At 35.5% G+C, this 16,407-nt stretch overlaps 1 protein-coding gene across 1 annotated transcript; it reads right to left on the bottom strand.

Moving 5' to 3' along the window:
• Positions 1-10,695: 10,695 nt before the first annotated feature.
• Positions 10,696-11,259, bottom strand: LOC112420845 (uncharacterized). The gene has a single exon (XM_024780587.1). The coding sequence runs from the start codon at positions 11,257-11,259 to the stop codon at positions 10,696-10,698; it is 564 nt and encodes a 187-aa protein (XP_024636355.1).
• Between the last annotated feature and the right edge of the window lie 5,148 nt (positions 11,260-16,407).

The raw sequence follows: 16,407 nt of genomic DNA on the forward strand, positions 1-16,407 counted from the left end.
ATTCCTCTCACTCTCTCACAATAAATACTCCTTTCACTTGATATGTCATCTCTCTCTCTCTATATATATATGTTATCGCGATTTTCGGGTGTCAAGTCATTAATTAGGCTTGAACCTTTCAATCTTTGATATTCTCTATTTTTTCTTGGGAAGGGCAAAATTGAGAAAAAACCCTTAGATTCTAAGTTCGGGGGTCGTTTTCACTACGGGAAGGTGTTAGGCACCCGCGGTGACTATAGTACTCTATAGGAGCCGTTTTCTTAGTTTATGTCTACGCTTTATTTTTAATGCTATTTATAAAAAAGGAAATTTATTTATGTTAAGAATGGGGGGAGAAAGTGTTTGAGGTTTTATTTTAGTGGACTTGGAGAGGTTTTGACCTCATGCCTACATACCCATTTAAGGGATCAAACTCCATGTAGTTCTCTTTCAAAAAATGTTTTTTGTGTGTTTGGTTGATTTTAGTTTTTGTTGGAAAATGGTTTTGAAGAAGAGAAAGAGGCCTTAAAGGCATAAGAGAAGAAAATGGTGAATGGTTGGTTCAATTATTATTAAAAAAGTTTAAGTAGGAATTAGGATTCATTTGGGATTTGGTTAAGAAAATAAAGGAAAAGATTCAATGGAGTTTTGACTCCAAGGTTTGTTTGGAAAAAAAATTGAATTATGGAATTTACTATTATTTTTTTGAAATTGGTATTTGTCTAAAAATCGCGTTTCCTAAGCATACATCTAAACGGTAAGCATGCAACGTGTGTGCGTGCCGGTGCTTGTGTCGGTGTACATCACTTATAGTGTCCATAGTCCTTTACATTGAGTCCTAAATACATGCTATGGTCTTGCAAGGAATTAAAAAAGGAACTAATCTATCTAAAATTATTACAAACCCATTTGATATAGAAATGAATAGAAAAATGATGCCTAAACTATGGGATGAATGAAATGTGAGATGAAATGGTTAGTATCATAAGGCATAAAAATGGTAGAAAGGTAAACAAAATTGAATAGAATAGCAAGAGGAAAAAAGTAATGAAATGAAATAAAATGGCAAAATATACCTAAAATTGGTTATGACACTTAGACATGCACATGACCTATAATACCCTCATTATAGCAATGTTAAAGGGGTTTGATTTTGACCCATAATGTGGGAACAAATAGGACACATTCAAGCCAAGAATCATGACACATTTTTAAAGATATTTTGCACTTTATTTCTTGATAAAAACACATATTTCTTGCAAAACAAGAAAGAAATGAAAATCTACATCCACAATCAGCAAGACATACATATGATCAGCAACATATTCACCATGAAATTACACACCAATCATCCACATCACATGCCAACATTTTATGAGAAAATATACCACAAAAATACACAAACTTAGATCAAACACAAAATTAATCAAGAAAAATAACACACACATTTTTATCATTTTTTAAACCATTGAAAAATATCACAAAGGTATTAAAACGTGTTAAGAAACACATAACAATTTTTTTGGAATTTTTAGAGAAAAGATTGAGCACGCTGAGGTTCAATTAGCAAAAAAGCAGGGTGCAGATAGCAGGAAAATAGCAAAAACGAAAAAAGCAAAGCCCAAACCAAAACCAAAGGATCCGGATTCACAAGGAGCGTTGGATTGATCCAGGGAAGGAAACCCTAGATCCAACGGCCAGGAACGAAGGGGATTGGACCGGTCTTGGACCGGTCCGGTTCACTGGCTTATATATACATGTGTGCACCGGTTTTTTCACTCCTCTAATTTCTTTCTCTCTCTAACTCTCACCTAGTGAGAGAAGCTCTCGCCTCTCTCCTCTCTCCCTCCGCCGGCTTCTGGATTGAGCGGCCGGAGATGATGAAGTTCGGCCGGAATCTTCATAGATCCGCCGGAAACTTCATCTTCTCCGGCGAGATCTCCAGGTTCCGGTAACCTAGATCCTCACCAGAAAAACACAAATCAAGCATCAATCTCTTCGTTTTCTTGTTCTAAGCACGAATCTAACACCAGAAATTGCATACAAGCTTTGAATCGACGTAGATCGGGGAAAATCTTTACGGTTTTCGAATCTTCTTTAGTTTTTTTTTTAGTTTTTGAAGTAAACTTCTTATAAATCCTCGATCTACACCGATTCACTCTCGTTGATGTTTTTATGAAAGAAAGAAAACGAAGTTTGAGTGTTTTACCTCTGGTTTAATCGGAGATTCGAACGAAGATCCTTGCGGGAAAACTTGAACTGCTTCTGTTGGTTAATCTTCGCTTCGGAACCGAAAATAAATCGGTGACGCTCTTATTCTTCTTCACCGGTTCCGTTTCTTCACCTTCTTTCTCTTTCTTCTCACGTCTTCTTCGTGATCGTGCTTGAGTCCGTCACGTAATAGTGATGGATTCGCACTTGTATTGCGAAGAAGCTGATTCGATGATGAGGATTCAGTATTGGATCTCTGAGAATTGCAAGGGATCTTGTTGATTCTTCGTTGATTTGCACTGATTTGTGATGTTTTGTGTTGATTCGTGTTGATTTGTGATGATTTGTGATGATTCTGGTGGAATTTGGAAACGGTTAGGGTTTGGAAGATGATGAATGTTCTTGAGTGTTCATTGTGATTCCTGGAAATTGTTGAGTTTTGATCTTTGAGAGCAGAAAGAGAAAGTTGGAAAGTGTTTGGGATGTGGCGTTGATTCTGTGGCTCTGACTCTGACTTGTACAGTAATTGCACCTTTTATAGGCTGCCAAGTGTGCTTGAGACCCAATGAAAGAGGGACACCTGTAATTGGACTTATGGACATTGCTGCAAAAAAGAAAAATTAAAAGGACTAATCTGCAATTATAAAAAAAGACTTAAAAATGCAATTTGGAAAAGTATTGGACTAAAATGCAATTTTAGAAACTGTTTCAGGGACTAAAATGCAATAAAAAATAAAATTGGACTAAAATTGGTAAATTGGACAAAACGTAAAGTGAAACCAAAAATAAAATCAACAAAAGGACTAAAATGAACCAGCTACAAAAATGAGGTATTTTAAAATACCTCTCTGCCGAAATTTTGACAGGAAAAGACCAAAATGCCCCTAGGGACTAAACTGACTCAAACTGACTCAGATGCAATTTTTGAAATGATTTTTAAACAAAGACTCAACAATAATTCGCACAGACAGGTTGAAAAGACTCAGAGGCAAACACAGGGACTAAAATGGGTTCCACTGCAGGAAATGACCAAAATACCCTTTTGTATGATTTTTGAAATAAAATGCAAGAAAAGTAATGCGACGTTTCAGAGAGTTCTTAAATGACTTGTAATGTCAGAAAAGACAGAGGCAGTAAAATACGTTTAAAAAGAGAGTAAAGATTCAGAGTAAAATAACAGAGAATTGACAAATATCAGTGTTAAAAAAGAAATTTGAACGAGTATTTTTAGGTCCAAAATCAGGGTATAACAATATATATATATTTAACTTCTATGTTGTGTACAGGACACCAACATTTTACTCTATTATTAATGTTCCGCAATTATTGTAAATATATTTTTTAAGTTTCGACAATAATGTACTTTACACTTCATTTAGTTTTATTCTGTTTTTTTTAACTTATGTCAAGTTCAACATGTCTCAAAAATGCACAAGGTCATGTGACATATTTCGCTTTCAAGGAGATGATTAAGGTTTTCTTAACTTCGGCGGATACTTTAGATGACTTGAAGACACAACTGAACAAATACTGTGTTTCGTGGTGAAGATCATAGCACATCTCATGTATTTGCATTATAATCTTGGGGCGTACAATGATGAAGACATGTAAAAATGGTTTATTATCCTAAGCTTATTGAGGACGATAATGACATAGGATTTATCTTTAGGAGGATGGTTGAAAATAATGTGTTACATCTATGTGTTCGTTCCAACTGCAGGTGTGTAGAATGTTCACGAGAGATTTGATGTCATTTACTGTAATGTATTGCACAATGTGGAACTTTTGTGGAATTTCAAACATTTGTGTAACGTTAACGTATTGTCGTATTTTTTTTTTGTAATGTTAATGAATCATTGATAAATTATCTAATGTTGTTGTTTATGATAGGTGGTTGCTGTATTGGTTTAATTTTATCTGGAATTGCCGTTTATAATTACACATCAAACAGGCAGAAAATGGTTTGGTTTTACAAAACAAAATGCATAGGTTTATGTTTCTAGTATGAGGGATAGTTAACTACCGCTGGGGCACATCGGTAGTTAACTACTGCCGGTTTTTTAAGCTTAAGTGGTAGTTAATTACCATTGAGGGTAAATAAGTTTTTTCCATGTGTGTTTAGGAAACAATTGTTGTTAAAAAAGAAATTTTCCTTTTATATCCACATAAATTGAGTTTGGTTCACTAAAATCTTATTGGGCTTAGACATTATTCTCCCTCATAAAAATAACTCTACGCTTTTATTTCACTTAACACACCCCCCTCTCCCCATTTTTTACTAATACATTTATATTCTCTTAATTCCTCAAAGTTTATATTAACTTCACTAAATTATTCTCCGCTTCTAAATTACTAAAATGACAATCACTCTTAAATTATCAAAATATCCTTAACTCCTCAATCTCTAATAAAAGCCAACTAACCCAACAATTCAAACACATCAACCAAACAAATAAATAATTAACAATTAAAATAATAATAAACTATAAATTGAGATGTTACAATAGTCATATTTCACTGATGATTAATAGTAATTGATTTGTCTAGTGAGAACGGGTGAGTGACAACGGTGAAGGATAATACTTTCGTGTGACAATAACGACTTCCGGTACGGCGGCGTTGAGTCTTCGTGATGGAACGGAAGGTGCCCGCAGGTACGTTACCAATCCGACGCTTAAGTCAGTAATGGAACTGAGAAAGAGTGTGTAGAAAGTCTTGTGAAAAGTGAATCATACCTTGAGGGTGAAACAAGTTCACCCTTATATAGGCGTGCGTTGAGGATAACCGTCTCTGAGTTATGCGGCGTGAGATTAGGGACGGTAGAGGACACATATAAGGTGATCCTCGCGCGGGGGCGTGCTTCTCCGTGGCATTACGTATTTAAGTTGGCGTATTCCTTTTGACGTTTAGCCTTAAGACAGTGCAAGTTATATCACGTGGTAATGTGTGGTTGGTCTTCTAGCCAGTTCAGAATAGTTATTATTGATGATTATGAATTATTAGATGATAGTATCTGGTATTGCTAGCTTACTCATTTAACAGTGCTTGATTTTATTGAGCCATAGAAAATAGTCGTTTATTTTGTCTTAAACCTTATCTATACCCATTTCAAGCATGTGCTTAATGGGGCCATTGTTTAATGGTCTTTAAGTATAACTATTTCAATCATACCAATCACCGTCAAAAGAAGAAGAAAATTCATTCATATCAATGGTAATGTGTGGGAGCATACTAATTTGGCAATGTTTAACGAACCCAACATTTCACTCATTGTCATTGAATAAAAATTTCAATCATATCATTAAGAGTTAATTGACAAAATGATCTCTATAAATATTCAGAATTTTATATTTATGTTTTAAAAAAAAAATTCACATTTTAATTTCTGTAAAATTTTCTTTCAACATAACAATTATTTTTTTTAACAATCAAAAATGGAATTATATTAACAACAAGAGTCTCAATAGCACAAGATGTGCCACAAAGACTACTTCAGAATTCAGTACAACAACAAAAACAAGTTAGCCAATACCCAAACATTGTAACGGGTTTGACCACCAACTAAAAATGCCAAACAAAAAAGAAGCGTTTCTAGCTTTCAACCAACCTAAAGACAAATATTTTACTTTGTCAAGCAACCTGGGTAAAGGAGTAATAGAATCATTGAAACACATATTGTTACGTTCAGTCCATAAAACCCAGGCACAAAGAAGCCAAATAAGCTGGAGAAAAGACTGAGAGGCCTTATTTCCACCTGTTGAGTGAACAAACTGAACAAAGTGATCAGACAAAACATTAGTGTCCACTCTGTGCTCCCCGATTTTCGGATATCAAACCATTGATTGATTTGAATCGTCAATCTTTGAACTCTCAATTTTTATTCGTGGGAAGGGAAAAAATGAGTAAAAACCCTTATCGAGACTTTGGATTCGGGGGTTGGTTTCGAATAGGGAAGGTGTTAAGCACCCTAAACGACTTCGGTACTCCGAAGGAACCGCTTACCTAGATTATCTTGTGCTAAATTCATTTGGCTTACTTGAAAAATTATTACCTAAAATCTAAGTGAAAGAATGGAGGGAGAAGAAGTATGTTTTTGGTTATTTTTATTTGATTTGGAAGGACAAGTCCTCTGCCTACGTACCCTTTTGGGAAAGGGATCAAAACCGACGTAGTTCCACACAAAAATTTCTTTGGTGGGTTAGGTTGATTTTAAGATTTTTGAAAATGGGTTTTAAGAAGAGAAAGAGGCCTCAAGGCATGAGATAAAAAAAATGAGTGAGGTTGATTGATTTTAAATTTTGAAAATGATTGAAGTTGAATTAAAATTGATTGAGAGTTTGATTAAGAAAATAAAGGAAAAATGTTATTAAGAAAATGATTTTGAAGTTGTGCATATTTGATTTTTTGAGAAAATGGTTTTTCTAAACTAACGGTGAAAACTAACGTAGCGTCGTAAAAAGAACGAGCGGAAAGCGGTAAATATATTGTGGTAGTGTCGGTGCAAGTGTCGGTGCTTGTGTTACCTACATTATTACATCAATTCCTAAATACAACCCTAAGGCCTTTATGCCAAAATAAAATGCAAGAAATAAAACTTACATCAATTTCCTATTTATACACACTAAGTCAATGACAAAATAAAATGATGAGAAAATTAAATGTACATGCTATGATTCAAGACAAAAATTAAATCGTTAGTAACATAAGAAATATCATGGTGAATGAGACATAAGTAATAAAAAACAAGGAATTAAGACAAGCAACAATTAAGATCATCATATAAGAAATAAACAAAAAAGTTTAAAAGAAAACCAATAGGATAGATTTTTAAAAATTAGAGAAAATTAAAATGGTGAGAACAATATTTTTGGAATTTTTTCTAAACACAAAAATGTCAAAAAGTGTAAAAAAACAGTATTTAAAAATAAAGACAATTAAAAATAAGAAATGAAAAAAATATTGGCTCAGCAGGATTTAATCTGGACCGTTGGATGAATCCAGAGGTCCAGATCTGAATCCCAAGATCTCATCACAGCCATAGGATCTAAGATCCAACGGTTTTAAAAATAAACAGAAAAAAGGAAGGATATACTGGAAGCACAGTGACCGTCAGATCAATGATCTGACGGTTCAACAGCAGGCACGCAGTATTCCACACAAAAGAAACAAACACTCAACCACATACGAGATGCATCATAGGCCGTTAGATCTACGATCTGACGGCCTAGCTATAATCATACACGGTAATACGATGGAACAACACACATGGAATTAAAATAAAATGATGAGGCTATATAAAGTGGTTTCACCAAAAAAAACACACATAAAACAAAATCCTTCTCTCTCTAAATTAAACTTAGAGAGAGAAGCTCTCCCTTCTCCCAAAAACAAATCGCCGGAGAAGATGAAGAAGGGGTGGCCGGAGTTCCTCCGGTGCGGTGGTTGACCAAGCCGCCGCCGCGCCGGAGTTTTATTTTTATTTTTTTTTTGAAATTTTTTACATCAAAAGCTTCTTCTCCTTCTTCTCTATGCAAATCCGGTATTAGTTTTAAAAGGGTAGAGAGATTTGAGCTAGATCTACAAATGAAGATTTGAAATTTTTTGTACATGAAAGAGAAAAGAGGAGAGGGAATATAGTTACCCTAGTTGAAATGGAGAAATATGTTGTAGAAAGAGAAAGAAAGCTTCGTTTTCTTCTAGATTCGGAATATTTCACTTCATTTTCCTTCTCTTCTTCTTTGCTTGACTCGAAATTGTTGGTGTTGGTGATGAAGAACCACGTTTTGATTATGTAGATGGAAACCGGTTCGGTTTTGGTGTTTTTGTGATGAGTTGAGTTGATTCTGTTAGTTTATGGTGATTATGTGATGATTTGAGTGTGCTGGAAATTTTGTGTTCATAGTGTTCTTCATGTTCATGAGGTTCTTGAGGTGTTCATATCATTTTTGTTGATCTTTTGTGGTTTGATCCGAATTTGGATGAGAGAGAAAAGTGAAAGGTGTTTGTGAATATTTTATTGGTGGCTGAAATTTCTGACTGACTCTGACGCGTGTTTTCTCTCTAACGCGCGTGAACAGTCCCCTCTTCCCAATGATTGGACAGTGTATTTATAGTGACAAAATAGGGTTGGCCCTGGTACAGATCAAAGACCAAAATACCCCTGTTGGAGACTTGGGGATAAAGACTTAACAAATAAAAATAATAAGAAACAAAAAACAGAAAAATAAAAAAATGACAAATAAAATAAAAATAAAATATTAATTAATAATAATAAAAAAAAAGTCCCTTCGAAATCTGACATGAGGTACTTCAAAGTATCCTCCCTGCCGAAATTTTGTCTGAAATGATTAAAAGGACGCGATTTTTAAAATATGATTAAACCTTTTAAAATGACTTGATTATTATGATTAAAGAAGAAAAACACGAGTTTTAAATGGTAAAAAAACGAATAGAAGAGAATGTGGACTATTTCAAAATATGGACAAAAAAGATTTTAAATGGTCCAAATTTGGGGTATGACACACTCCAACAAAATCAATCCAATCACGAACCAACGACCAAAGTAAAGCAAAGTACGAACAAGAGAGAAACAAATGTTGCGCCGATTCCAAGGCACCGCATCCAGAGACACATAAATCAGCTTCTGTTGGAATTACACCTCTATAGATCAGATTCGATTTGGTAGGCAACCGATCACGAAGAAGCCGCCAAGCAAAGACGGATACCTTCAAAGGAACCTTTCTGTGCCAAATCATCTCCGCAGCCGAGTCCACCAACGGTAAATCTTTAGAAGTCAACACGGCATAAGCCCCCCGAAAAGAGCAACCATGCGAGGGTTCCGGGAGCCACAACCATTGATCTGAAACATTAACAAGCAAAGAAACATCAAGCAGAAAAGCCCTACACTCCACTAACATCTCCTCCTCCCACGCCCACAATCTCCGCCTCCACTGCCACGCCTCACCTCCCTCCTCAACACCAAGAGAAAACATATCTGACACTGAAACATATTTATTATCAAAAAGCTCAAACAACCTACGGAAACGAACACACAAAGGTACCGACCCCAACCAAGTATCAATCCAAAAAAGAGTATCATTACCATTCCCCACCTTCTTGCTAACACAATCCTTAAACCAATCCCCCCCAACACCACCATCCCCATCCCTAATCCTCCCCACCTCCCGCCACCAAGAAGAACAACTCCGGCCCCCAACCTCCCACACACCTCGCCATAACAGGCGACTAAAACTCTATACCAAAAACCACCCCTATCCACTAACATCCTCCAACACCATTTCCCTAGTAAGGCAACATTAAACTCCTTCAACTGTCTAACCCTCCAAACTCCTTCTGGAGACAAATAGAGTTCCAACCTATCCAAGACATTTTCCTATGATCCTCACTCCCACCCCAAAAAAAATTATTAAATAAAGATTCAAGGGTAGAAATTATACCTGACGGAGCTTTGAAGAAAGAAAGAGCATAGACAGGTAGAGAGGTCAACACAGATTTGAGAAGAACCAAACGGCCAGCAAAAGAGAGGAAACGACTATTCCAACCTGACACTCTAGATTTTATACGATTCACAACAGGGTCCCAGAAACACAAACGACGAGGATTACCACCAATCGGCATGCCCAAGTATAAGAAAGGCACCTTTCCCACTTTACAATTTAGCACAGACGCAGCCTCAAATAACCAAGAAGAAGCAATGTTAACCCCAACCAGTGAACTCTTGTTAAAATTAACTTTCAAACCAGACAAAGCCTCAAAAATAAAAAGAGCCGCCCTCATAGCCCGAACATTGGCCCAACTTTTAGTACCCAACAACAAAGTATCATCAGCAAATTGGAGATGAGACACAACCACCGGATTAACATCCCCAATGCTATAACCATTAAACAAACGAGTCTCAACCAGCGACCTCATCAAAACATTGAGACCTTCCGCCGCCAATAAAAATAAAAAAGGAGACAACGGGTCCCCCTGCCTCAACCCCCTCTTTAACTGAAACTCTTCAGTGGGACTGCCATTCACAAGAACAGAGGTTGTAGCGGTACTAACACACTCTCTTATCCATTTTCGTCAGAGAACTGGGAAAGACATCTTAGCCAAAACAGAATCCAAATACCCCCAATCAATCGAGTCATACGCCTTTTCAAAATCCACTTTAAACAACATAAGTTCTTTTTTCTTTTTACGAGCCTCATCGACAACCTCATTAGCTATCAAAATTCCATCTAAAATCTGCCTATTTTTAACAAAAGTCGATTGAGAGTCGGAAACAACTGAGTCAATCACCCCTCGAAGCCTATTAGCAAGCAATTTTGCCAAAATTTTGTACAAACTCCCCACCAAGGAAATAGGACGAAAGTCATTAAGCTTCTGAGGGCTGTCAACTTTAGGAATTAAGGCAATGAAAGTAGTGTTGATACCTTTAGATAATTTACCATTGCGATGAAACTCAGACACAAATCTCATGATATCCTCTTTCATGTCCATCTAGAAATCCTTAATAAAGCCAAAATTAATTCCATCGGGACCCGGACTCTTGAAACTATCACAATCCCACACAGCTGCCTTAACTTCATCAACCGAGAAAGGCTTAATTAAACTCACACCCTCAGCCACTGATAACGATCTGAAAGGCAAATTAGACACTGTGGGGCGGTTAGCAGACACCTCCTGAAAATGCTTAGCAAAATGAGTGAAAACGGCATTACGAATAGGTTCCACTCCCTCCACCACCACATCATCAACCAAAATAGAACTCAAAGCATTATGGCGCCTCCTCCTTGACAAAACAGAATGGAAAAATTTAGAATTTGCGTCCCCGTCTCGCAACCACTGGACACGAGACTGTTTCCAACAAATACTAGTATTAAGACGGGACAAAGAGTGTAGTTTCGAAGAAACACCAAGTAACTCAGCACAATCTTCTTCAGTCAAAACCTCCACTTCACCTTTCCCATCTAAAGTTGCCAAACGCTCCTTAAGATCGAGGATTTTCCTTGGTAAATTTTGAGTGTGAGATACATGCCACTCCTTCAGAGACAATTTTATCATTTTCAACTTTTCCTTTAAGACATAACCCCCTCAACCATCTACCTGAAAAGATTTCCACTTACTACTCACAAATTGATTATACCCCGGTATATCCTTCCAACATTGCAACATTCTCGTTGGTCTAGGTCCCCAATCATCCTCATCCACAGACAGAACCAACGGACAATGATCCGATTAGCCTCGCAACTGCGCTATTTGAACGCAGTTAGGCCACAACAAACACCACTCCTCGGATAACAAGAACCTGTCAATCCTACTCATCGATTTACCATCCCCTTTGAACCAAGTAAACAATCTTCCTCCCAAAGGAAGATCACAAAGAAAATTAGAGTCTATAAAAGCATTGAAATGGGTAAAATCAGAGTTGATAGAACCAACCGAAGCGGACCTTTTCTCCTCTCGACTACGAACAGCATTAAAATCCCCACAAACACAAACTTTCTTCCCCCTCAAAAGATGTAAACGGGAAGATAAAGAATCCCATAAAAGTCTTCGAGCAGCACCGTCACATGAGGCATATATATTAAAAAGATAAAATTCCTCATTGGTTTTAATAAAGCGGCCATAAATAATCAAAAAATGCGAACAACGTTAGCAACCCTCCGGACGCCCCTTGAGAAGGACGATAAGAAAAAGAAACCGCCGAACTACCCCACAGAGAAGCACAAAAACCATCATCACACACTTGCATCTTAGTCTCCTGTAAACACAAAATCCACGGAGTCTTATCGGAAACTAGAGAACGCACTTCCTTACGTTTTTCTAAGCCTCCCAACCCCCTCACATTTCAAGAAATAAACTTCATCTCTAACACCCTCGCCCAACCACTCACCCTCCGCCACCGCCAACTAACAACCCCTCTCCACCGCACCCCCTCCTCCCACAGAAACCACACTACTAGAATGACCCCTTCCCCTGCCACTTCTAGCTAACACCCCAAACATATTATGAGACTCCCCATCGAACTGAACCCCAATGGCCTTACCAATTCCCCAAACATCCTCCACCGCCACCTTCTCGTTCCCCTTTAAAACCACCCAATGAGACCAGTCATTATTCACGGAGTCAGATGAAGAATTTCCATCATAAACACTATGAGACACCACATCCACCGCTTTCTTAAGCCTATCGGAACCTTGACGTTTTCTAACATTTTTCTTCAAAATTTTCAAAACAGAAGAGCGATCCTTGCAAGGTAACCTGGCCGCTTTTTTCAGACTATGCACGGAATGACGCAAGATGCCATTCAACATAACAATTATTATTTGTCATAAAAAAAATATTAACGGTAATAGTTATAATTGATGATTATGAATTATTACTCTGAGTTATTTGATGACAGTATGTGGCACACGGTATTTACTAGTTTAATTGGTTAGTGACATGTGCACTGGCCGAACATTGTTCGGCTTTGAAATCGAATTCGGTATTCTTCGGATACGTCCTTGGAAGGAGCTCATTGCCACTGGAGCCCAAACAACTTGGTTAAATCATTTTGATCACAAATACAAATTAATAAAAATTTTAAAAATTATACAAATTAAAATTATTTAGATACACACATAGATAAATTTTTATATAAGATAATAAAAAAAATGATGCAACTAAATTTTTAGTTTTATTTTTAATTTCGTTTATTTAAGCGTGTATACAAACAAATATTTTTGAATTTGGATTTAGAAAAGAGTAATGATATTTGAACAACCATTTTTTGTGACAACCTTTTGGACAACTAAATTATACAAAGAAATTTAGGTAGTGACATAAAAATCAAAGTAATAGAGAAATAAAGTAAAAAAATAATGTAAATATGAAAAAGAAAGTTATCCTAAAAATTATCAAAAAAATAATTATTCAAATATCATTTCTCTTTAGAAAATGGTTACTTTTTCTCTTAAGCATCTATACCCATTTCAATCATATCATTATTAGGGCAGTGTTTGGAGTATTCCCATATCAATCATCATCATATCATTATTATGGCAGTGTTCGGCAGTGTTTGGAGTATTATTTGTATTCGTTGTATTCACTGATTGTGAAAACACACCATCTCAATCGATCAGAAGCTGTCGGTCTAATTTTTTTCTTGGACAGATCTCGAAGGTTCACCAAGATAATGAAGTGGTCAAAAAGCTACTTCCTCCGTCCCTTAATAGATGATCTAGTTGACAATATACATTATTGACTTGACATACTTTGACTATATTTTTCTACTAATTCAAAAAGAAAAATAATATCATGTAAGATGTTGTTGAATTCGTCTCGATGAATATTTTTAAAATATTAAATTTTCATTTTTTTTTTTGTAGAGAATTGAAGATATCAAAGATAAAACATATGAATTGGTACGTATGTCGGAGTCAACTAGATCATATATTGAGGGACGGAGGAAGTATTTCTTTTAAAGAGGTCAAAAAGCATTTATAGAAATATTTACAAGAACTACTATTTCAAAAAATGCCCTAGTTGAAATAAAAATAGGTCTTGTTAACAAGTATCCTAAGAGCACTCTTTAAGGTTTCTAAATTAAGATATTATTCATTGAAAATGTATAATAGTTTAATTTCCAATGCATTGAATGCACAAATTTTCATAAAAACTTACTATCTAAAATATTTAAAGAGTGCCCTAAAAGCATTCGTTAACATTTCCCAACAAAAATATCAAAACTATCCTACTTTGTTGTGTTGTTTTTAGAGAATGAAATTCGAAAAAAAAAAAAAAAAAAGGACAGTGAGTATCACTTTTGTTGGAGATATTTGTGTTACGAGAAGAAGAAAAAGAAAGGCGTGATGTGTTAGTTTTAATCAAATAAATGTAATTGACCAAATTATTCTTTATTTATAACTAACTAAAAAATGTGCAATTGGTTTTTAAGTAAAAAACAGGTGGGAGTAGGGTTGCTAAATTCTATCTATTTAAACCCAATTTTTAGTGAGGGGTAAATGTGTAAATTCGATTTTATTTTAGTTTTTAAATAATGATTTATCTAACATTTACAATATTGCATAAGTTAAAGCAATTAATGCACCTTTATTTTTCTCTCTCTCATTAACCTTTATTGCCTTTTCTCTATCATATTATTTAGCAATTATTTTTTTCTTAGATGGATGATAGAAACATGGAGTATTTCAACTTATTTCAATTTATTCAACAAGGTTTTCAGCAGAGATGGTGAATCCTTGGGATTATTCAATCAAACAATCCAATTATGAAGCGAAGCCGGAAACGCTCCCACAGGTTTTCAGCAGCGAATTGAAACTTCCATTTCGAATTGAAGACGTGATGGAGGAGTAGGCGCAGTGACGGAGCCAGAAAAAAATATCAGGGTGGACCACTAAAATTAACTATTGAAAAATTGTTTAAAGTCTCGCAAATTAGACTTATAATTGAGTTATTTAAATTTTTCGGATGGACCACTACACCAATTTGTGGGAATTTGGATCAACCGAAACCTAAAATCGACATAAAATTGTATAAAATCTCACAAATAGACCTATAATTGAATTATTTAAATTTTCAAGTGGGCCATTACACTATTTTACAGGAATTTGGATCAACCAAAACATAAAACCGACACAAAATTGCATAAAATCTAACAAAATAGACCTATAATCGTTGATTTTTTTATTTTTCGGTGTGGGCCGTGGCCCACCCCAGCCCATGAAGGGCTCCGCCACTGAGTAGGTGTATGACTGTTTCCATTTTGTGACGGAGAGGCAAGTACTCCCACGTAGGAGATCCATCCCGACGTAACGATGATCGTGATAAGAGATGGTGAATCGTTGGGATTATCGTTTGATCAGTTAGAATATGATACGCGGAGGTTTCCGTTATCGCATTCTACGTTGCCGAAGAGATTGATATGTGGAGGTTTTTGTTAACAAATTCGACTTTACCGAAGCTTGCTAATGCTATGTTTGTGTATGAGGGTGATTGTTATGGTGCCCAAGGAATGTTCTGCAGAATATGGGTGGGGATAGACTTGTGTGGTGATGGTGATTGTGATAGCTAGGATGAAAATGATGAATGTTTCTATATTTCAAAAAAAAAAAAAAAAACCTATTAATTAATATAATTAATATGACACAGACAAAAGTTGAAATGCTTAAATAGAGAGAGAGAAAGTGCATTAATTACATGGCTTGCTTAAGCGGTGAAACATTGCATAGGTTAGAAAACTCCATACTGGAATATACCAGTATCGTTACCCTCAAAAACAATATTATACCCCCCAAAAACATTATTACACCACCCAAAAAAATATACTCTCTCCGTCCCTATATGTAAACATCTTTTATATTTTTCACATTTCTTAAGAAAAACTGTTAGTGTAATTAATGTGTCTATTTTATGTGTTGATATTACCAAATTATCATTTATTTGTATGTGTATTAAATTTATCTTTTCATATTTCAAAACAAGTTAGTAGTATTAGTTAGGAGTATGTTTAGGAAAAAAAATAATAAACGCATTTAATAATTTGAAAAAGAGTTTACATTTAGGGATGAAAATAAAATCAAATGGATGCTTAGATATAAGAACGGAGGAAGTACTAGTAAAACCATTGTCGTAACGTAACATCATCCGCCAAAAAATTATGACACCCCCCAATTTGTATAACGAATATCAATAATTGTGAAGAAAGCACACAACTTAATAACCAAGTATTAATAAACATCAATGAAGAAATCAACATGTTGCATAACAATAGAATAGAAGTCTCCGAGAACTTAGCTCATTTGACAGGGACATTGCATAATTTATGCAGGGGCTGAGGTTAGAATTTTTGACACCTCACTTCTTCACATTTAATTGTGTGAGCTCTATCCACTAGGCTATGATAAAAAAAAAACAAAAAAAAAACAAGAGAATAGAAGCAACTTTCCTTAAAAAAAAAAAAGAATAGAAGCAACTAGCCTTTCATGCAATTAGAGAGATAGAACGGGTTGTCTTATTTTCCACCATGTGATAAAAAAAAAAAATCCACTTTCCCACCAATACTACAAAAAAAAAACACGAAGACACAGAATATGGTTTTTGTCACGTTTTTTAAAATAAAGAAAAGAAAAATGTTAACTAGTGCCCTTAGGATAATGAATAAGGAAACAAATATAATAATTTTGTATTGGAATTTGTGCATTCAAC

Source organism: Medicago truncatula, chromosome 4, assembly GCF_003473485.1.
Source record: "Medicago truncatula cultivar Jemalong A17 chromosome 4, MtrunA17r5.0-ANR, whole genome shotgun sequence".
Taxonomy (NCBI): domain Eukaryota; kingdom Viridiplantae; phylum Streptophyta; class Magnoliopsida; order Fabales; family Fabaceae; genus Medicago; species Medicago truncatula.